Raw genomic sequence first — 24,049 nt, 5'->3', positions numbered from 1 at the left:
GAGTGATAGGTAACGATGCTTCGAGGGTGTCAAAGCCTTTTGTGGAGTGATAGGGAACGATGCTTCGAGGGTGTCAAAGCCTTTTGTGGAGTGATAGGTAACGATGCTTCGAGGGTGTCAAAGCCTTTTGTGGAGTGATAGGTAACGATGCTTCGAGGGTGTCAAGGCCTTTTGTGGAGTGATAGGTAACGATGCTTCGAGGGTGTCAAAGCCTTTTGTGGAGTGATAGGGAACGATGCTTCGAGGGTGTCAGATGTGTGCAGAGGGTCACAGGTATGGGTGAGGAGAGGGACGGAAACAAAACTGTTACACAGCATGAGAAGAGCTAGGGAATTGATGGGGGAACATGTGTCTGAGTTGAGAACTAGCACTGGACTGTAACTATGGGAAGACATTATCGGAAATGCTACTCGATCGGCTGGTGTGTGGGATTAATGATGACAGGATACAAATACGCTTGTTATCAGAGTCTAATCTCACGTTTAAGAATGCAATCCTACTGTCCCTGGCCATGGAGTCTGCACATAGAAATGCTCTGGATTTGCAGGCAAGGGGCACGACTCTGTGTCATATAGTAAAACAGCTCTGAGCGCGCTGTGTTTCGAAGAAGGGAAAGCCACGGGGCAGCAACCAATAGAGCCGGTTATCGTTGCGAAGGCAAACATGCCTCGTTTGACTAATAGGACACCCCCATTAAACTCAACACAGGGGAGAAGATGACTATGATTGGAGTTGCTGATATTAAAGTGGAATATCAAGGACAAAAGAAAAGTCTGTATCTCTTAGTATTGGAAGGAAATGGCCCCAGTTTACTAGGGTGAGGGTGGCTGGAGGAAAGGGTGAGGGTGGCTGGAGGAAAGTGTGAGGGTGGCTGGAGGAAAGGGTGAGGGTGGCTGGAGGAAAGGGTGAGGGTGGCTGGAGGAAAGGGTGAGGGTGGCTGGAGGAAATACAATTGAACTGGGATGAAATCAAACATGTCACCACAGAGACATTGACACTACAGCAGGTGGTTTCAAAGCATGAGTGTGTTTTCAAAGAAGAGCCAGAGACATTAAAATACATTCAAGCTACCATTCATGTTGCTGCAGATGCTACTCAAATCAAATGTATCTTCTTACATTCTTACATCAGCTGATATCGCAAGACTTAACTGCCCCAACACGCTAGGATGAAACACGCGCTACTGAACATACTGCCAATCCAATTCTAAACTGGGGTAGATAGTCGTCCAGCGCGGTACGTGAGTGTCCTGTTTTTGTGGGGCTGGGAGGGTTGGGCCGATTGGTCTACCAACAGGACCCCGAGAGGTCCCGAAGGAGTCCGGTCTATCCATTTCCTCCTGTCTTCTTGCTTGGTGTATGGAAGGGCTAATTGCTTAGGGTGTAATCGCTGCGGGGGAGTCGCCAAGGTCGGGGTCCCCAGAGTAGTTGGAGAAAAAAAGTTCTCGTCCTTGGTGGGTGTCTACAAAAACGTTTTTTTTAGAAGGTTGGTGAAGGGTTTTTTTGGAGGGGGGTTGAATTTGGTCTATTTGTGTTCTATTTTATTGTTTCTTTTCGTCAAGGGTCCATGGTCATGGTAACCCCTACTTCTAGAAAGAAAAAAAACTAAAATATATATATATGCATATATACATACATATATACACATTCCCCCCTCTTTTTTTTTTTTTTTAATAATGTGTAAGTGAAGTGACAAAAGGTAAGTATTTTTTGAGAGTCCGTGGTCACGGTAACTCTATAGTGCTATTACAGGCCTATTTTTGTGGTCTAAATGACCCCCTATTTTTTATATGGGAGGTGGGGTGTGTAAGGTGCAGGTGCAGTGTATGTCCAGATGTTCAAAAACTCAATGTTCCTCAGCTGTACTGGAAGCCTCAGTGGTGGTCCAGCCCGTGGTAGTGGTGTTGGTCCTGGAGGGGTTTAGAGAGGTCCGTGAGTCTCAGTGGGATTCTTTGATGTTCTTTGACGTTGTGGTTATATTTTAGAAGTGGCTGCTGACCAAGGAATCCTTGAGGTTTTTGTTCCTTTTGAAGGCCAGGATGGGTATGTGATGAGGGAGTAGTTGTTTGGATTGGAGTCCTTTTTGGATGCGAGTAGCCACTCGGTAGCTGGGTGAGTTGTAGGTTGTGATGATGGGTATGATATCGTCCTTAACATAGGAGACTCTGCTAGCTAGCCAACAGCTAGCCAACGTCTACCGAACAGAACTTCTGCACTCAACAATCCGGTCGCATTTCGCTTCGCTCCACAGGTAGTATCACATTTTTCATTTCATTTCATTACAGTACAACGGCTTGATTTGTTTGATCGTAGCTAGCTACATAGCTAGCTACATAGCCGTCTTTGTATCAAAGATAATTGTGTAGTCTAGAGCGATTTCCTAGGTTAGTTAGCCAGCTATTGTCGTTCTTTTAACGCAACGTAACGTAATCAACACTGCTAGCTAGCCAGCTAGCCCCGAATAGCAGCACAGTAGAAACTATTACACTCAACGGAACGACTTGATTAGTGTAGTGTCAACAACGCAGCCAATGCCAACTAGCCTACTTAGTCAACAACGCAGCCTCTGCCAGCTAGGCCACTTCAGCAGTACTGTATCATTTTAATCATTTTAGTCAATAAGATTCTTGCTACGTAAGCTTAACTCTCTGAACACTCGTGACGTGTAGTCCACTTGTCATTCCAATCTCCTTTGCATTAGCGTAGCCTCTTGTGTAGCCTGTCAACTATGTGTCTGTCTATCCCTGTTCTCTCCTCTCTGCACAGACCATACAAACGCTCCACACCGCGTGGCCGCGGCCACCCTAATCTGGTGGTCCCAGCGCGCACGACCCACGTGGAGTTCCAGGTCTCCGGTAGCCTCTGGAACTGCCGATCTGCGGCCAACAAGGCAGAGTTCATCTCCGCCTATGTCTCCCTCCAGTCCCTCGACTTCTTGGCACTGACGGAAACATGGATCACCACAGACAACACTGCTACTCCTACTGCTCTCTCTTCGTCTGCCCACGTGTTCTCGCACACCCCGAGAGCTTCTGGTCAGCGGGGTGGTGGCACCGGGATCCTCATCTCTCCCAAGTGGTCATTCTCTCTTTCTCCCCTTACCCATCTGTCTATCGCCTCCTTTGAATTCCATGCTGTCACAGTTACCAGCCCTTTCAAGCTTAACATCCTTATCATTTATTGCCCTCCAGGTTCCCTCGGAGAGTTCATCAATGAGCTTGATGCCTTGATAAGCTCCTTTCCTGAGGACGGCTCACCTCTCACAGTTCTGGGCGACTTTAACCTCCCCACGCCTACCTTTGACTCATTCCTCTCTGCCTCCTTCTTTCCACTCCTCTCCTCTTTTGACCTCACCCTCTCACCTTCCCCCTACTCACAAGGCAGGAAATACGCTCGACCTCATCTTTACTAGATGCTGTTCTTCCACTAACCTCGTTGCAACTCCCCTCCAAGTCTCCGACCACTACCTTGTATCCTTTTCCCTCTCGCTCTCATCCAACACTTCCCACACTGCCCCTACTCGGATGGTATCGCGCCGTCCCAACCTTCGCTCTCTCTCCCGCCGCTACTCTCTCCTCTTCCATCCTATCATCTCTTCCCTATGCTCAAACCTTCTCCAACCTATCTCCTGATTCTGCCTCCTCAACCCTCCTCTCCTCCCTTTCTGCATCCTTTGACTCTCTATGTCCCCTATCCTCCAGGCCGGCTCGGTCCTCCCCTCCCGCTCCGTGGCTCGACGACTCATTGCGAGCTCACAGAACAGGGCTCCGGGCAGCCGAGCGGAAATGGAGGAAAACTCGCCTCCCTGCGGACCTGACATCCTTTCACTCCCTCCTCTCTACATTTTCCTCTTCTCTCTCTGCTGCTAAAGCCACTTTCTACCACTCTAAATTCCAAGCATCTGCCTCTAACCCTAGGAAGCTCTTTGCAACCTTCTCCTCCCTCCTGAATCCTCCTCCCCCTCCTCCCTCTCTGCAGATGACTTCGTCAACCATTTTGAAAAGAAGGTCGACGACATCCGATCCTCGTTTGCTAAGTCAAACGACACCGCTGGTTCTGCTCACACTGCCCTACCCTGTGCTCTGACCTCTTTCTCCCCTCTCTCTCCAGATGAAATCTCGCGTCTTGTGACGGCCGGCCGCCCTACAACCTGCCCGCTTGACCCTATCCCCTCCTCTCTTCTCCAGACCATTTCCGGAGACCTCCTCCCTTACCTCACCTCGCTCATCAACTCATCCCTGACCGCTGGCTACGTCCCTTCCGTCTTCAAGAGAGCGAGAGTTGCACCCCTTCTGAAAAAACCTACACTCGATCCCTCCGATGTCAACAACTACAGACCAGTATCCCTTCTTTCTTTTCTCTCCAAAACTCTTGAACGTGCCGTCCTTGGCCAGCTCTCCCGCTATCCCTCTCAGAATGACCTTCTTGATCCAAATCAGTCAGGTTTCAAGACTAGTCATTCAACTGAGACTGCTCTTCTCTGTATCACGGAGGCGCTCCGCACTGCTAAAGCTAACTCTCTCTCCTCTGCTCTCATCCTTCTAGACCTATCGGCTGCCTTCGATACTGTGAACCATCAGATCCTCCTCTCCACCCTCTCCGAGTTGGGCATCTCCGGCGCGGCCCACGCTTGATTGCGTCCTACCTGACAGGTCGCTCCTACCAGGTGGCGTGGCGAGAATCCGTCTCCACACCACGTGCTCTCACCACTGGTGTCCCCCAGGGCTCTGTTCTAGGCCCTCTCCTATTCTCGCTATACACCAAGTCACTTGGCTCTGTCATAACCTCACATGGTCTCTCCTATCATTGCTATGCAGACGACACACAATTAATCTTCTCCTTTCCCCCTTCTGATGACCAGGTGGCGAATCGCATCTCTGCATGTCTGGCAGACATATCCGTGTGGATGACGGATCACCACCTCAAGCTGAACCTCGGCAAGACGGAGCTGCTCTTCCTCCCGGGAAGGACTGCCCGTTCCATGATCTCGCCATCACGGTTGACAACTCCATTGTGTCCTCCTCCCAGAGCGCTAAGAACCTTGGCGTGATCCTGGACAACACCCTGTCGTTCTCAACTAACATCAAGGCGGTGGCCCGTTCCTGTAGGTTCATGCTCTACAACATCCGCAGAGTACGACCCTGCCTCACACAGGAAGCGGCGCAGGTCCTAATCCAGGCACTTGTCATCTCCCGTCTGGATTACTGCAACTCGCTGTTGGCTGGGCTCCCTGCCTGTGCCATTAAACCCCTACAACTCATCCAGAACGCCGCAGCCCGTCTGGTGTTCAACCTTCCCAAGTTCTCTCACGTCACCCCGCTCCTCCGCTCCCTCCACTGGCTTCCAGTTGAAGCTCGCATCCGCTACAAGACCATGGTGCTTGCCTACGGAGCTGTGAGGGGAACGGCACCTCAGTACCTCCAGGCTCTGATCAGGCCCTACACCCAAACAAGGGCACTGCGTTCATCCACCTCTGGCCTGCTCGCCTCCCTACCACTGAGGAAGTACAGTTCCCGCTCAGCCCAGTCAAAACTGTTCGCTGCTCTGGCCCCCCAATGGTGGAACAAACTCCCTCACGACGCCAGGACAGCGGAGTCAATCACCACCTTCCGGAGACACCTGAAACCCCACCTCTTTAAGGAATACCTAGGATAGGATAAAGTAATCCCTCTCACCCCCCCCCCTGAAAAGATTTAGATGCACTACTGTTCCACTGGAGGTCATAAGGTGAATGCACCAATTTGTAAGTCGCTCTGGATAAGAGCGTCTGCTAAATGACTTAAATGTAAATGTATATGGTGGTTTCCTTTAGTTAGTCCCGTTCAGGTGTGGTGTTTTTTTTTTTTTGCAGCTCCGAGCGGGTGTATCCTCTGTTTTTGGTGAGGGCTTTGGAGAGGGTGCATGTGGCATTTTTGAGGTCTTGGGGTTGGGTGCATATCCTGCGGTACCTCAGAAACTGTGATTTTTAGTATTCCTCTGCTGGTGTGCGGAGGATGGAAGCTGGTAGCATGCAGAAGGGCGTGCGTGTCTGTTTTCTTGAAGTACATTTTTGTGTCAAGTCTACCTTTCCCGATGAGGTTAGGTCCTTTGTAGGTGATGGTGTCCAAGAAGTGTACTTCAGAGAGGTGGAGTACGTGTGTCAAATCAAATCAAATGTATTTATATATCAGCTGATATAAGTGCTGTACAGAAACCCAGCCTAAAACCCCAAACAGCAAGCAATGCAGGTGTAGAAGCACGGTGGCTAGGAAAAACTCCCTAGAAAGGCCAAAACCTAGGAAGAAACCTAGAGAGGAACCAGGCTATGTGAGGTGGCCAGTCCTCTTCTGGCTGTGCCGGGTGGAGATTATAACAGAACATGGCCAAGATGTTCAAATGTTCATAAATGACCAGCATGGTCGAATAATAGTAAGGCAGAACAGTTGAAACTGGAGCAGCAGCATGGCCAGGTGGACTGGGGACAGCAAGGAGTCATCATGTCAGGTAGTCCTGGGACATGGTCCTAGGGCTCAGGTCAGTTGAAACTGGAGCAGCAGCATGGCCAGGTGGACTGGGGACAGCAAGGAGTCATCATGTCAGGTAGTCCTGGGGCATGGTCCTAGGGCTCAGGTCCTCCGAGAGAGAGAAAGAAAGAGATAAGGAGAGAATTAGAGAACGCACACTTAGATTCACACAGGACACCAAATAGGACAGGAGAAGTACTCCAGATATAACAAACTGACCCTAGCCCCCCGACACATAAACTACTGCAGCATAAATACTGGAGGCTGAGACAGGAGGGGTCAGGAGACACTGTGGCCCCATCCGAGGACACCCCGGACAGGGCCAAACAGGAAGGATATAACCCCACCCACTTTGCCAAAGCACAGCCCCCACACCACTAGAGGGATAACTTCAACCACCAACTTACCATCCTGAGACAAGGCTGAGTATAGCCCACAAAGATCTCCGCCACGGCACAACCCAAGGGGGGGCGCCAACCCAGACAGTTTCCTCAGTGCAGTGGGCAGCTTGGAAGAGGTGCTCTTATTCTCCATGCACTCTACATTGTTTCCTATCCTCAGTGCAGTGGGCAGCTGAGTGACGGTGTCCAAGAAGTGTACTTCAGAGCGGTTTAGTACGTGCGTCAAGTGGATGGAGGGGTGGTGGTTGTTGAGGATAGCGGTGAATTGTAGGAATTCTGCTGCGCTGTGTTGCCATATGCCCCATATATCGTCCAGGTATCGGTAGAGGCGAAATGGTTTGAGTGGGCAGAGTGGGTAAACAGTGTTTTCCCATTCCGCTAGGTAGATGTCTGCATATGCCGGTGCAAATCTTTTTCCCGTGGCTACACCTTTTGTTTGTAGGTAGGTGTTGCCGTTGAATTCAAAGTCGTTGCGAGTGAGTGCCATTTCCAGGAGACATCATGGTCATCTGGTCTATCCGGTGAGGGGTATTTTTTTAGGTGGGCTCTGACCGCTGTTAGTCCTGCTCCTAATTCAATGTTGGTGTAGAGGCTCTCGATGTCCATGGTGAATAAGAAGTCATCAGCGGTGACTGGTGTGTTGGCGATTTGTTGAGGAAGTCGGGGGTATCCTTGAGAGGCCAGGTGGAGGGGTCTTTGTGGATTTTGGGGAGTAGATAGAGGCACCTACTCCTAGTGGGTTTATCCCCTGTGAGGTAGTCTCTTTGCCTTTTGGTGATGTGGTTCTTCCGTTCCATTTGTATGAGTTCTCTTTTGATGAGTGCTGCAGATCGGAGGTAGATGGGTCCCTTTATTTTCTGGTAGAATTCCGTGTTTTGGAGTTGTCTTTCTGCTTCGAGGATAATATTGTTGGGTATCCCAGATGACAATGGCTGAGCCTTTATCCGCTGGTTTTATGATAATAGTGGGGTTGTTTTTTAGTTGTTTTAGCGCTGTGGTTTCCTCCTTCGTGAGGTTATTGGTGGGTTCCGGGGAGAAGGCAGAGGTGTTGAAGGTATCCCAGTCTTTATCCATAATTTCTTTTATCAGGGGGGTGGGGGGGGGGGGGGGGTAGGTCTTCATTTTGGGGGACCCATCTTGAGGGTGTGCGTAGCTGTGCTAGTTTATCTCTGTGGTTTTGTGTGGTAGGGGTTCCCGCTGGTGAAAGAACATGGCTACTTTGAGTTTGTTGTGGTAGTTGTTGATTTCAGTTTGTAGTGTGTTGCGGGTGCTGTACCCATTTTTGGTGGTAGGGATGTAGGTGAGGCCTTTGTGTAGGAGTTTGAGTTCCGTGGAGGTAGGGATGAATAAGCGTGATAGGTTGATCACCTGGGAGCCTTTAACCCTCCCGTTGTCTCGGTGGGTCAGAGTGACCCCGGGCAGGGGAGTTGATCACCCGTATCTGTGTGGGTCAGAGTGACCCTGGCAGCCTTATCAAGGTGTACGTTGTAACCCTCCTACCCCTGTCTGGGCCGGGTCATAGTGACCCAACACTACCACCTGGTGGATACTAGTCAAACAGCAAGGTGTATGTTGTAACCCTCCCACCCCTGTCTGGGCCGGGTCATAGTGACCCAACGCTACCACCTGGTGGATACTAGTCAGACAGCAAGGTGTATGTTGTAACCCTCCCGCCCCTGTGTGGGCGGGGTCATAGTGACGTCAGAGTGACCCCGGGCAGCTTTACGAGTTGATCCCCCGTGTCTGTGTGGGTCAGAGTGACCCTGGTAGCCTTAGCAAGGTGTATGTTGTAACCCTCCTACCCCTGTCTGGGCTGGGTCAGAGTGACCCTGGCCCTGTGTTACGAGTTGATTCCCCCGTGTCTGGGCTGGGTCAGAGTGACCCTGGCCCTGTGTTACAAGTTGTTCCCCTGTGTCTGTGTGGGTCAGAGTGACACTGGCAGCCTTAGCAAGGTGTATGTTGTAACGCTCCTACCCCTGTCTGGACCGGGTCAGAGTGACCCTGGCACCACTTGTCCACAAGAACTCAGTGCAAGAACTCGTTGCAATCACACGGGGAGGCCAGCCAAGCGAACCGGATGGACCGAAGGGCCCGAAGGAGCAGACTGGGCAGACAACGCGCATCGTCCGTTGGCGTGCCTCGTCCCATTCACGTGGCCAGTGTAAGCTGGCCGTAGAGAGGCTACTAATATTGTCAGGAGGAAGAAGAAGAAAGAAGAAGACTAGGACAACGACGAGGAGGAATAGGACCCCGCCGAGCGTGAGCCCTCCGCCTACGACTGTAAGCCGGCCGTACAGAGGCTACTAATATTGTCAGGAAGTAGAAGAAGAACAAGGAGAAGGAGAAGATGATGAGGACGATGATGACGACGACGAGGAGGAATACGACCCCGCCGAGCGTGAGCCCTCCGCCTAGGACGCCTCGCAGTCCTTGTTTCAGCGCGGCTGAGGTCCTGGAACAGATATTCTCCAGTGTCGACCAAGAAGACGAAGAAGACTACTGCGATTCCGAAGAGGAGGACGTTTCGGAAGATGAAGACGGTGAGGAATACAACCCCGAGCGTGATGCGGACGACTACGACGACGACTCGGCCTCGCCGTCGTGCTCCTCTTCGGAGGAAGAGGGGGAGTGAGAGGGAGACACGGCCGCTGCCCGAGAGCGAGACAGAGAGCCAGATCGAGACAGAGCGAGACAGAGAGCCAGATCGAGACAGAGCCAGAGAGACAGAGCGAGACAGAGAGGACGCGGCGGGAGCCGCCCGAGGCCAAAGGGAGACGTTGCTGTCAAAGAACGGCAAAATCAAATGGTCCTCCGTGGCCTATCGCGGCCCGGACCGGCCCCGCGCCATCCGCCGCCCCGGCCCCGTCGTGACGCCGGGCCCCACGGCCTACGCCGCATCGCGAGCGCTCGACATCGAGTCCACCTTCCGGCTGTTTGTCACACCGGCGATAGAAAGGATAATTGTGGACATGACAAATCTGCAGGGGGTGAGAAAATACGGCGACGGCTGGCGACCCATGGACTCCACCGACCTGCGCGCCTACGTAGGGCTGCTGATCCTAGCCGGCGTCTACAGGTCCCGAGGCGAGGCCGCGGCCAGCCTGTGGGACGCCGAGAGCGGCAGGACCGTGTTCCGCGCCACCATGCCGCTCAAGGTGTTTCACAAGTACTCGAGGCTGCTGCGATTCGACGACCGCCAGTCGAGACCCGCGAGACTCGCCACCGACAGACTGGCGGCCATAAGAGAGGTATGGAACCTGTGGGAGGAGCGGCTGCCGGCCCTCTACAACCCGGGGCCCGACGTGACGGTGGACGAACAACTGGTCCCGTTCAGAGGTACCGTCTATGTATGTACGTGTAGCATAGAGAGGTAGCAGTAGTAGCGTGGGCAGTACTAGCAAATCGGCAGTAGTAGCAATCGGCAGTAGCGGCGGCGGCTGCGTGTAACATAAACGCAGTGCCCCAACTTTAACCATGACGCTGCTAATCTCCTCTCCCCTCCCTTCTCCCCACCGAAAGGACGCTGTCCTTTCCGACAGTACATTCCCAGCAAGCCGGCCAAATACGGCATCAAGTCGTGGGTGGCCTGCGACGCCAAGTCCAGCTACGCTTGGAAGATGCAAGTCTACACCGGCAAGGCGGCCGGCGGTGGCCCCGAGAAGAACCAGGGCGCCCGCGTCGTCCTCGATCTGACCCAGGGACTGCCGGCCGGTCACAACGTCACGTGTGACAATTTCTTCACCTCCTACGAACTGGGCCAGCGGCTCCTCGAGAGGAACCTCACCATGGTGGGCACGGTGAGAAAGAACAAGGCCGAGCTCCCGCCCGCGCTGCTCGAGTCAAAGGGCAGACAGGTCCTGTCCTCCAGGTTCGCCTTCACGCCCACCGCCACTCTAGTGTCCTACCAGGCAAAGAGAAATAAGAACGTGCTACTTCTGAGCACGCTGCACGCGGAGCCCGACGTTAGCGATCGCCGCGACCGGAAGCCGGCCCTCATCCTAGACTACAACTGCAACAAGGGCGGCGTGGACAACCTAGACAAGGTGGTCGGCACCTACAGCTGCAGACGGATGACCGCCCGCTGGCCCCTGGTCATCTTCCACAACATCCTCGACGTGTCCTCCTACAACGCCTTTGTCATATGGCGAGAGATCAAGCCGGACTGGATGCCTGGGAAGCGGAACAAGAGGAGGGTGTTCCTGGAGCAGCTCGGAAAGGCACTCGTCAAGCCCTTGATCCAAAGAAGGCATCGTCTCCCCCGCACCCAAGCCGCGTCCGCACTTGTCAAAGTCCTACAGAGTGCCACCGCCGAGGCTCGTCCGCCAGCCCGGGAGCAAGCCGCTGGCCCGGCCGCCGCCGCCCCGCCGGTGGCGAGTAAGAGGAAGAGGTGTCAGCTCTGCCCACCCAAGAAGGACGCCAAGACACACACCACGTGCTGTAGGTGTAAAAAATACATCTGCAAAGGCTGTTCACACGCGTACTGTCACACTTGTGCCTTTAGCCAAGACGGGACAGGGTGACCCGGGGGGGACACTGTGTGGTAGGCATAATAGGAGGACAACGGGAGGGTTATGGACCGGAACTATGTCGGTAGATATTAAGGTAGGTGTAAGTGGAGCTCCCTTGGTTTCAGGGGTAGGTGTGTGCTTGTTGTCTCTCCAACTGGATGATCTGCTTATTTGGTGAGGGTTGTCCTGTGGTGGAGGTTAGGTTTTTGTTCGTATTTTATGTTTGGTAGGAAAGGATGGTGTTGTCTTCAGCGTGGGTATGTATGTACTCCCCCTGGTCGGGGTAGGAGAGGTAATGTGCTATGTGGTGTGGTGTGTCCACCATTTCCAGATGGCTGTGGCAGTCGTGGGGGTCCAGTGGAGGCAGTCCTGGAGGGTGTGGAATTCGGTGGTGGGTAGAAGGGGGATGTGTGGGTGGTTTTTGATATATCTGTTAAGGGTGTCCAGATTGATTCTCTCCTCCAGTGGCATTTTTGGGGAGTGGTTGATCAGTGGGATGAATATATCTGCGTTGGGGAAGGCTAGGGTGGCCGTGTAGTAGAGGTTGGAGATGTTGGCGTGGTGTTGGGTGGCGTTCCCTTGTTCCCTGTTGTTGAGGCCGAAGGAGAGGATCAATTTGGTGACCAGGGGTTCTCCCTTGGGTAGGAGGAGTTTGATCATCCCTGTTGCGTGTTCGATTAGGGCTCCTGGTTCGATTTGGGTCTGGTCTGAGTGGATGAGGGGTAGTTTGCAGATGTTTGAATCGCCCATGATAAGGATGGTGCGGAGTGGTTTGATTCTCCAACTGCTTTTGTTTCCTTTGTGTGGGTTTCTCCTGAAGTGGCTGTTGTTGGCTATGTAGGGAGGTGTCAGTGCCGGTGGTGTCCTGGGGAGGTCTGAGGATGGGGTAGATGTTGTCGTGGGTACCGGGAGACCGGTCATGCTGGTAGAGGGTTGGGGGGTGGTAGTTGCCCTATCCGTGGGTTTGTGGTGTTTTAGTAGTTGCCTCCGTGATGGTGGGGGGGGGGGGGTCTCAAGATTGGTGAGGTCTCTTCCCCGGGTTTCGTAGAGTATTCCTGTGGTTTGGTGTTTTGTGGAAAGGAGGGATCTCTGCTCGTAGGGGTGGGGGGTTTGTATGGAGGTGGCCTGAGTGTTGTCCTGGTGTAGGGTTGTGGATCGTGGGGTGGTGGCGAGGGCGTTGAGTTTTTCCACCTGTGAAGCTGCGTTCATGAGTGCCTCGTCTTCGATGACGTTCAACTCCAACAGGTACTGTGGGGATGGTGGTTGGTAGGGGTGTAGTGGTGAGAGTGGTGGTCCTGAGAGTGCAGGTGGATTGGTGGTTAACATCTGGAAGGTGGGGAGGTATGGGTCCGTGGCTGCCCATTTGTTGATGGTTTCTTCTATCCCCTGGGATTGGGGAGGATGGCACTTCTTTTTTCTGTGGTACGGGGCTGATCAAGGATTTCCATGTTTTGGGTAAGCCTTTGGGGATGTGCTGTGACTGGGTTGACATTCCACCCTGGTTTGGGTATGGGATGGCATAGAAAGATCAGAGGCCACCTTAGCACTCTGCCTCTGCTCCTTTCCCTCAATCACCCTGGTCAGGGTATGATCTTGGGTTAGGTTAGGAGGGTTTGTGTTCCCTGAAGGGAGCCCTCCCTGTACCACCCTGGTCAGGGTATGGCTGGGTCTTTGGATCCCCAGAGGCCGCTTTCTGTGAGAGGGTGCCTTGGTCTGTAGTGTTGGGTTGGGGAAATGTTTTTCCCTGGGGTGGTGTTGGACCCCGAAGGGAGGGGGTAGATGCCTTTTGGGATGGGTTCCGTTCTGATGTGAGGCGTCTGTTGGTTCGTGGAGGAGGTGGGATGATCCTGGTGTGTTTTGTTGGTGTGGCTCCCTCGTGCTCGTCCTGGTTGTTGGGTTGGCTGAAGGTAAGCGGGGGGCTTAAATTGGCTCAGGTCTCTGGTGGGCCAGAACCCGTTGAAGTTGGGGAGTGAGTCTCTAATATCCTGTAGGAGGCGATCCAGGAGTGGTCCGCTGAGGAGTTTCTGGGCCCAAAGAATGCCTAGGTACCAGGTTTCCTGCCAGTCGGAGCATGATGGTGTGTTACAGAGTAAGGCGTAGGTTTTGGCTACCTCCTCCCTGTAGTGCTGTTGTAGGATCTGGTGGTTGGATTCTATCCAGAGTGAGGAGGCCAAGGAGAGTTCCGTCAGTGTGGTGTCTGATGCCCCTGCCGGGGTGAAGGTTGCCGTGAGTATCCTGGCTTTGTGGATATATCCGGGAGGTAGGTTGCTACCTGAGAGGTAGTAGCTAGTAGCCTCTAAGTGGTGTCTGATGCCCCTGCCGGGGTGTAGGTTGCCGTGAGTATCCTGGCTTTGTGGATGTATCCGGGAGGTAGGTTGCTACCTGAGAGGTAGTAGCTAATAGCCTCTAAGTGGAGTCTGGCTCTGATGAGTTTGGAGAGTGTCCGTGCTGTGGCGTTGATGCTGGTAGAGGTCTGTGGTGCCCCGATGGTGTAATGTAGTGTTGATGGGTCAGTGGTTGGTGAGACCAGGTTGTCCTGGGGGCTCGGAGTGGTGGTAGTGGGGACCTGCTGTTCCGCTGGTTTGGCAGTACTTCTGGGGGTGGAGCAAAGTGTAGAGGTATCGGTCCTGTGGTGCTGGGTAGGGTGTCTGGAGATTGGTTTGAGGCGAGTGTGGGTACTCCAGGTGTGTGGCTTCAGTGTATGATGTCCATCGCTGTGGTCATAGGGTTTTGGGGTATCTGGGGCGGAGAGGAGTCTGTGGTGGGTGTGGCTCCTAGGTATCCCTCCGGTGTGTCCGGACTGTCCCTGTGTAAGGGATTGTTTTTCAGGTGGTCCGTGTGCCTCTTAGGTCGCCTTTGGAGTGGTTTGTGGTGGTGTTGTTCTGTGGAGGGGGGGGGGGGGGGGGATCTGTGTCCTGTAGGTCTCCTGGAGGTCCTGGAGTTGGATGGTGTGAGGTAGGCTGTAGAGTTTGTTGGCCGGCTGGGGATGTCATCAAGAACTTTCTCCTTGCGTCCCAGTTTGGGTGGGGTGGGAGTGTAGTAATCCGGTGGCTGGGTCTGGTCATCCCTTTTGGAACCGTGAAGAGGTTCTACCTGGTGGGAGAAAAGACACCAATTGGTGTGGGGTATTTCTCCCGTTGTGTGGGAGCCTGAAAAAGAGGTTTGAGGTTAGGCGAAATCGACGTTCCTGCAATGAGACTAGGTTGCCAGTCGAAACTTTTTTCGGCTGGCCCCTCTGAGCGTCTCTTCTTAAAAGGTGTAGAGGGTCTAAGTGAGTATCTATGCCCAGTCAAAAGATTTTGGCCCGTTTTGTGGTGGAGTAGGGGGTCTGAGTTGCCATCAGAGTACCCGGGGTCCTCGTTGTCTCGTAGATCTTCCTTTGTAGTGTGTCCCTGTGTAAAACTCAAAATAAGGGTTAGGGTTAGGTTCAATAAGTGACAGACGAATCTGGTGTGCACTGGCACAGGCAACCCCTTTAGGATAAATAGGTAAGACGTATGTATAATATACTTTAAATGACCAAAAAAAAGCTATAAAAGGAAGACCAGAGTCAGACATTAAAATAGGGCTTAGGTTAAAAGCCAGAAATTCTAAACTAAGAATAAAGGCCAAGTGCCAAATTCAGAGCGGTGGTCTAGGAGAAAATGTTCGATATGAGAATCTAAAGATAAAAATAGATATGGAGAGTGAAAGATTTGGATTAAATATGGGAGTGTGGGGACATAGGGTTAGGGTTGGGAATAAAGCTGAACATTTTTAAACTATCAGTTAAGGTCAGAATTCAGATTGGGGTTCCCATAAGGGTCAGGATCAAAGTACAGGTAAAGGTTGAATCAAGATCAGATATGAGGGTCTAAAGGTCTAAGGTTAGGCATGAGGGTCTCAAGGTTAGGGTGAGGGATTGGGGTAACTAGGGGTTAAGGTTAGAATTCAGGTTAGGGTGAGGGATTGGGGTAACTAGGGGGTAAGGTTAGAATTCAGGTTAGGGTTAGGTTCAATGAGTAACAGACGAATCTGGTGTGCACTGGCACAGGCAACCCCTTTAGGATAAATGGTGAGACTTATGTATTATATACTTTAAATGACTAAGAAAAGCTATAAAAGGAAGACCAGAGTCAAACATTAAAATAAGGCTTAGGTTAAAAGCCAGAAATTCTAAACTAAGATTAAAGGCCAAGTGCCAAATTCAGAGCGGTGGTCTAGGAGAAAATGTTCGGTATAAAAATCTAGAGATTAAAATAGAGTGTAGAGATTAAAATAGATATATTCAAATTAGATATGGAGGTGTAGGGACATAAGGTTAGGGTTAGAAATTAAGCTGAAGATTTGAAAGCCATAGGTTAAGGTCAAAATTCAGATTGGGGTTACCATAAGGGTCAGAGTTAAAATACAGGTCAAGGTTGAATTAAAATCAGATATGAGGGTCTAAGGGTTAAAGGTTAGGCATGAAGGTCTCAGGGTTAGGTTCAGGAATGGGGGTCCCAGGGTTAGGGTGAGGAATTAGGGTAACTTGGGGTTAAGGTTAGAATTCAGGTTGGGTTGGGGTCAGGGTTAGGTTCAATAAGTAAGGTTAGGCATGAGGGTCTCAGGGTTAGGGTGAGGGATTGGGGTAACTAGGGGTTAAGGTTAGAATTCAGGTTAGGGTGAGGGATTGGGGTAACTAGGGGTTAAGGTTAGAATTCAGGTTAGGGTCTACAAGGTGAACCACCCCAATGAGTACAAGAATAAAAAATAAAAATAAAAAAAGGTCCATGGTGTCATCAGACATGGGCAAAACTCGAAATAAGTGCTGTAAAAGTATCCAAACAATCAAATAAAACCACGCCACACTAAAAGATTGAGGATATGATCAAAATAAGTGCCATCGTTTTTATGGTCTGTGAATAGATCCATAAATAAATAAGAAATAAGAAATAGAGAATCATAAGTGCTATCAGACAATGGCAAATCCACCATGGACCAGTCCAAAATAAATACATAATACAATAAACAAACATTTATAATGAGTGGCTCTCCACCGGCCCCCACCACCTCCCCTCTTCCCTCCCCCACCCCAAATAGCTCATGTCATGCATGACCCCTTCCATCAGTTAGGTAAGCAAAAATAAATCAATATTTTTCATTCAGGCCCTTAGGGTCTATCGTATTGAGACGCCCAATCCAAGTTCTTTCCATCCCCTGTCGTTGTGTCCTGGACCAACTCCCATTTGTCTCCAGGCCAAAGTCACTCAAACCGTCCACTGCATGCATGCCAAAATGCAAATACAATACCGTAGTCTTATTACCCTTAGCTATCTGGTATAGGTGTTGTTTCAGTCTGACCTGTAATGCATTCTTTGTTTCGCCAATGTAAATCTTTTGGCACAATTTACACTTAATTCCATAGATCAAGTTTACAGTGGACAATTCGATCCTCTGTCTTACGAGGAACCCCAACCCCGAAAAGGCATTAACAATATACTTGGGTCTCCCCAAATATTTATCAAATTTATTAGGTACATTTTTCGTCTGGAAGGCCGAGTGGACCAGACTGTCCCCGAGGTTTTTATTTCTTCTATACGCTGAGATTACTCTACAATCTACCAGTCCTTCCACTGCCTGTTGAGCCTCCCTGAAATTGGACCTCAAGTTCCTGCCAAATCCACTCAAACTCCCAGAGTATGTTGTAACAAATGGTATCAGATTATGTGTTTCCACTGTTTTATTGTATCCCCCTTCCCTGCCAAATAAATCCCGTACTTCTACCTTTATCCCCCTAAGGAAACGTTTGGAATATCCCCGTGGCCCCAAGGCTCTAAAAAGGATAGTTATGGCCTCCTCCACATGCTCACCCAATGTACAGATTCTATTGAACCGAATCAGCTGGGATTTAATAATCCCTCTGAAAGTATGTTTTGGATGGTAACTTGCCTTATGTAACAAGGCATGCCTATCGGTCTCCTTAAAGAAGACTTTAAGTGGCCAATGATTTAGTTACCCCATCTGAGGGTACAAATAGGACCTTAGTGTCCAAAAACTCTAGTTTTTCCCTTTGTATATTGTGGGAGGTTGTAATGGCAGGATGATGTGTATTGAGAGTTTCTAAGAAGCACTCAAAGTCCTGCATAGAACTCACCCAAATTCCAAAGATATCATCCAAATACCTAAGATATAGAAAAGGAAGGATCTGGCATTTAAGAAAAGCTGTCTCTTCCCAGAAGCCCATATATAAATTGGCAAAGGCCGGAGCAAATTTCTTACCCATAGCAGTCCCATGGATCTGAAGATAGAACTCATCATTAAAATTGAAATCGTTCCTCAAGAGACTCAGTTCCAACAGATCTAAGATTTCCTTATCCGGACGCTGAGGATCAGGAAACCTATCAAATGCCTGTTTTATCTCCCACAGTCCCAAAGCGGTTTCAATGTTTGTATATAATGAGTTAATATCTATTGAAAAATAAGAACGCCCCTAGTGGTAATTCAAGGCCTTTAAGTTTATCAACAAAATCATATGTATCCTTAACATAAGAAGCGTGCTTCTGGGATAACGGATTAATAAAATAATCAATATATTCAGCAATTCGGTACGATTCCGATCCACAGTCACTAACAATTGGGCGGCCACTAGGGATCTGAAAGGGCACAGACCACTCTTCCAAAGGTTTATGAATTTTTGGAAGGAGATAGAATTGTCGCGGTCTTGGCTCCTCGGGGCCCAACAGGTAGGTATATTGCTTGGACGAAATATACTTATTTTCCAGCAATTCCACCAATAGCCTCTTAATCATTTTTTGAGTTTCAGATTGAATAGAGTGATCTAATGGGACATAATTTCTCCCGTTATTTAATTGGCTGTTAGCCTCCAACAAATACTGTACTCTGTCCATAATTACAATCTGTGATCCCTTATCCGCCGGTTTGATGACTATACTCTGGTTGGACCCCAATGATTTAATAGTATCTAGCTCCAATTCCGTGATATTCCCCCCAGTGACTGGACCAGGTCGGAACCTCCTAAATGCATCCAGATCCTTCCTGATCAACGTCTGAATGGATGGAAACATGGATTGTACTCTAGGTTCCCAAAAAGAGGGATCTGTAAATGGCACAAAGGGAATGTCAGTTACATAGTTAAAATGATCCAACAATTTTAGTCTCCTATGGTATAGGTGAAGGTCCCTACGAAGCTCCATCCTATCCATTATTCGGGGGGGTGGGGATAAAAGACAATCCCCGTTCCAATACCTTTCTTTCCGTCTCAGAAAGCCTATATGAGTGTGAAAGATTAGTGATATTTGAATGTGGAGCTGTATCAGGGCACTGTTCTCCCCTTACATGTTTAAATTATCCAGCCAATAGTTCAAAATAAAATTTCCTGTTTCAGGTGTCCAGTGTACTGGGTCACGTGGCAGTGTATGGAACCTAAGTTTGCTAATCTCCGGTAAATAGTTACATTGCTCTATGATTTTTTGATTAAGTTGATCCAAGAGTATCTGTTGCTGTTTTTCCAATCTATCTGAGTAGTTGATAATTGGCACGTAGAGTACTGCATTGGGAAATTTACTTTCCGCCACTTTCAACAGTTGTTGTAGTTGTTTCCAGGAGGTCAACGCCAGCTGTTTCAAAAGGCAGTTGTTTAAACCCCCTGATAAAACCACCTTCGCCACCGTTGGGTGTTGTGCCAATTTTTCTATTACCCCTTTTAGATGGTGAAATGTGGCCCCAGGGAAGCTGTCTGCTTGCACTCTGGGGTCAGCAACCCTAGGTATCCGTGAGATATTGGAATCTCCAATTATAACAATTGGTTTTCTAATTGTAAGTTCCCAATCCCAAATTTTTCTGATAGAATTTGGGTGCCTAACTGGTTCAAAACAGGTGGATATAGGCTTCCTGACAGGTAGGTCAATCACTGGGATGGAAAAAGGGACCCCCGGGTGCGCCTCAGCTGGTACTAATCCCCCTATTATTTTACTCTTACCTTGACCAAGATGCGGAGTCCCCGAAGAGAGTAGCAGCGGGGGGACCGGAGCGGCAGCAATATGGGACCCCCCAGGGGGCTCAGACAAGGAGCGGCAGCACCGCGGGACCCCCCAGGGGGCTCAGACAAGGAGCGGCAGCACCGCGGGACCCCCCAGGGGGCTCAGACAAGGAGAGGCAGCACCGCAGGACCCCCCAGGGGGCTCAGACAAGGAGCGGCAGCACCGCGGGACCCCCCAGGGGGCTCAGACAAGGGCGTAATCAGGGAACATTCCGTTTTGTTGCCACTTATCATATGTTCACCCCCCCCCTCCTGTCCCCCAAAAGCAGCCCCCCACGGTTCCCGCCCCCCTCCAACTCCAGGGTCCTCCTGACCAGAGTCAGATAAAGAGGTAATTGTATTACTACATTGTAGGATAACATTACTGTATAAAGACCTCTTAGGACTATGAACAAGAGCAGACCTCACCTGTGTTTGCTTCCCACTATCAGTCCCCCCTGGCACTATCTCTGTGGTCAATGGATCTCCAGCAGGTACTTGGGATCTAGGGGAATATACATCAGCCGTAACTGAAACAATTCCCCCCCCGTTTCACTGGATCCAGCTCTAGAGCTGCTAGCCCGGGAGATCTCCTAAGGGAGCTCCCCCTAGGTCCATGTTTAGGCCCATTATGGACTAACCCACCTGCCGGACTGCCCCCTCCCACCCCTTCCACCCTACTGGGAGCTGGAGACAGGGCACCCGACAAGGGCGGAAAGTCCTCCATAGTCAACTGGCCTGGGCCTGCCACCTCACTGGCACCAATGCTGGCCTTGGGAAGCATAGCCTTTAACATTGCCACTGATGACTGAGTAAACTTGCGTCTATACCTAGTCCTTGCCCAAGCCACAGCTCGCTCAAAGGAATTGATATCAAATCTCCCCATCTCCAGTAACCCCGCTGCCAGGACTGAATCATAATGCTCCACCAAGATACCCATATTGGTGTCCATCCAGTGGTCCGTATTTTCCTTCACCAATGCCAGAGTGCTTGAGTTAGGTGAGGAAGGCTTGATAAAAGCTGTAAGTCTAACTACCTGTTTCATCATGCCAGGTGGGAAAGACCCAGTCCTTTGTAGTTCTGCTAAAAATTCCGCATGATGGATGGCTTGTAATAATTTAAAGTACTGCTTAGTCAATTTAGGGTCGAAAGAGGTTTTAAGAGTGTCTGAGCTTAAGGTGGGTGTATTCTCCCCCAAAGTTATAGAATGAGCCAGAGGCCCAAACCTGTTGCTTCTGGGAAGCGCCATCTTCAGCCACCCCAAACAACGACCGCAATCAGAAATGTTATCCCAGCTGTCTCTACTACACCCTAGGCTGTTTTAAAAAAAGAAGAAAAACATTTTCATAAAAAGACAAGATTTAAAACCAAGAAACAACAAAACATAAAAACAATTAAGATTCTGAAGTTCCCTTGAGTTTATCCTACACAAACATTCTCTGGTAATGATCCACTTAACCAGAGGAGATTGTCCATGGACTTAGCAATGTTCAAAAGGTTAGAAAAGAAATCTCTTTCACCTTAGTCCTTTTCCAGGCATTTGTTCTCACTGGAGCTTCCTTTCGAGTGAATTTGCAGTCCAAGAGGCCTTCATGTGCTAGATTCCATAGTCCTGCCGTTTGTATAGCTTGTTAAAGGAAAACATCTGTTAAGGGAACTTTCAGAAATTAAAACAAACAAAAACCAGAGACCTGACGTTTCAGCATCATAGCTTTCTTCAGAGGTAATGAGTAGTCACCAACACCTGTGCTGATATGGGGAATTGAGGGGGCGGATCCCTTCTTGCTGAGACATATGTATGGCTTAGTCCTCCGTCCATCCCCCCCATTCTCCTCCCATCAACCGTCCCAATTTGGGTAGGTGTTTAATCATTGTGGCCTACTAGACCAACAAATTAAAACAATTAACATACTAAAACAAAAAGTCAAAGAAGTTAAAAAGAAGAGTCAAAGAAGTTTAAAACCCAAATAATGTATAATATGCCAGGCGCGGGCTAGGTTAGGTTCAATGAGTAACAGACGAATCTGGTGTGCACTGGCACAGGCAACCCCTTTAGGATAAATGGTGAGACTTATGTATTATATACTTTAAATGACTAAGAAAAGCTAAATCTAGAGATTAAAATAGATATAGAGAGTGTAGAGATTAAAATAGATATAAAGAGTGTAGGGATTCAAATAGATATAGAGAGTGTAGAGCAGGGGTCCCCAAACTTTTTCCTGTGAGGGCCACATAACTTTTCCCTTCTCTGATGGGGGGCCGGTGTCAGTTTGTAACAGAAAAAGTGTGACGATCGTAGGGGAGCTTAAAAAATTTATTGTTTTCCAGAAAGCCACACATAACCAAATAACCCTTTCCAGGTTCTTTACAGAAAAAAAGTCAGGAAACAAATAATAACACTATTAATGAAATAAATAATAACTAAATAACCCTCTCTGAGTTCTTCACAGAAAAAACAGGAAATAAATAATAACTAAATAACTCTCTCTGGGTTCTTCATAGAAAAAAAAGCCATGGAACATTAACTTTCTGTCGTGCCATGCACAATCTTAACAGATAAAAGTTCAGCTCAGTTGTCAGAGCAGAATCTCTCTGACACATATGAGCAGTCTCTTAAAGTTCTTGTGTTCCTTCCTTATAATCCTTTTGTAGGTTCCAGTAGGCTTGTAGACACCGCTGTTTGCAGCTCTCTCTCATCAACTTCCCTGTGAAAACCACAAAAGAAGCAGGTTGAGAAACTGAACTAAGTGATACAGCACCTACACAGCACAATACATCAAATCAAATCAAATTTTATTTGTCACATACACATGGTTAGCAGATGTTAATGCGAGTGTAGCGAAATGCTTGTGCTTCTAGTTCCGACAATGCAGTGATAACCAACAAGTAATCTAACTAACAATTCCAAAACTACTGTTTTATACACAGTGTAAGGGGATAAGGAATATGTACATAAGGATATATGAATGAGTGATGGTACAGAGCAGCATACAGTAGATGGTATCGAGTACAGTATATACATATGAGATGAGTATGTAGACAAAGTAAACAAAGTGGCATAGTTAAAGTGGCTAGTGACATAAGAATGCAGTCGATGATCTAGAGTACAGTATATACATATGCATATGAGATGAATAATGTAGGGTAAGTAACATTATATAAGGTAGCATTGTTTAAAGTGGCTAGTGATATATTTACATCATTTCCCATCAATTCCCATTATTAAAGTGGCTGGAGTTGGGTCAGTGTCAATGACAGTGTGTTGGCAGCAGCCATTCAATGTTAGTGGTGGCTGTTTAACAGTCTGATGGCCTTGAGATAGAAGCTGTTTTTCAGTCTCTCGGTCCCAGCTTTGATGCACCTGTACTGACCTCGCCTTCTGGATGATAGCGGGGTGAACAGGCAGTGGTTCGGGTGGTTGATGTCCTTGATGATCTTTATGGCCTTCCTGTAACATCGGGTGGTGTAGGTGTCCTGGAGGGCAGGTAGTTTGCCCCCGGTGATGCGTTTTCACTACCAGTATGGTTGTAAAGATGGATTTTATCCCAGTAGATTTTATTATGATTATATTTGTTTATGCTCAGAATGACTCATTCAAGTCAGAAAAGTGAGCTTACCTATGTATGTTCTTCAGTGTGAACTGTGGGCCTGCATCTGGCTGGTGAGAAGTTGAATATCAGGTTCCATTCTAGTTACAGCCAGTCTCAAGCACTGATGCAAATGTTCATCTGTCAATCTTGATCTCATCAGGGTTTTTAGCAGTTTCATGCGAGAAAAGGTTTTCTCGCAGATATACGTGCTGCCAAAAACTGTGGACATTTTCATTGCGTGTTTTTTGATGTTTGGATATGTGTCGTTTGGGAGGGCGGCATAGAAGTCAATGAGACTGTTGGGCTTGAATGCGTCTTTCAGAACATCACAGTTCTGTAACTCAGCCAACTCAAACTGATATGAAGGCTGGGCTTCATCAATGTCGGCAACAAAGGGGTTCTGAAAAAGACGGATTTCTTTTGCATGAACATGTAGTTCACTGAATCGCACACCGAACTCCGCCTTCAGCATTTCCAGTGCTTCCACGCACTTTTCAGCTGGGAACGGGACCGCTGGGTTCTCTGTCGACAGGTTTTGGGTAGCAGGAAGATGGACGAAGTTGCGCTTTTTCACTTGTTCCAAAAGCAGCGCTAATTTCACCTCAAATGCTTTTATGTGTGAATACATGTCGCAAATGAGTTTCCCCTCGCCTTGTAGCTGCAAGTTAAGGCTGTTAAGTATTTCTGTCACGTCTGTTAAAAATGCGAGGTGCCATTTCCATTCTGGGTCGATCAGCTCTGGGACCGTTTTGTCTTTTAAATGAAGAAATGCGTTAATTTCGGGTAGCAGCTCGTAAAAACGCCTCAAAACTCTGCCCCGGCTCAGCCATCGGACCTCTGTGTAGTACATGTAAAGAATTGCTATTATGCAGGAGACCAATCTACTGCTAAATACGTGGCTATTGCATTGTTATAACTGAGACAACACATAGCAACGTATTTTCACATTAAAGCCTGTGGGGTCCCCTACAGGATAGCTCCCACATTACACACATAATCTCCCTTTTAAACAAACACTGTGTGCCCGAAGAAGATTCTACGATGACGGA

At 49.1% G+C, this 24,049-nt stretch overlaps 1 protein-coding gene across 1 annotated transcript; it reads left to right on the top strand.

Moving 5' to 3' along the window:
* The first annotated feature begins 7,404 nt into the window (after positions 1 to 7,404).
* LOC135564917 (piggyBac transposable element-derived protein 4-like) lies at positions 7,405 to 11,423 on the top strand. The gene is made up of 5 exons (XM_065011002.1): positions 7,405 to 7,424; positions 8,726 to 8,864; positions 9,220 to 9,301; positions 9,343 to 10,239; positions 10,423 to 11,423. Exons 1-5 carry the CDS (start codon positions 7,405 to 7,407, stop codon positions 11,421 to 11,423), a joined length of 2,139 nt encoding a protein of 712 aa, XP_064867074.1.
* Positions 11,424 to 24,049: the final 12,626 nt, after the last annotated feature.

This window comes from Oncorhynchus nerka, linkage group LG26 (assembly GCF_034236695.1).
Source record: "Oncorhynchus nerka isolate Pitt River linkage group LG26, Oner_Uvic_2.0, whole genome shotgun sequence".
Taxonomy (NCBI): Eukaryota; Metazoa; Chordata; class Actinopteri; order Salmoniformes; family Salmonidae; genus Oncorhynchus; species Oncorhynchus nerka.
This window is presented reverse-complemented; position numbering and strand designations above follow the sequence as displayed.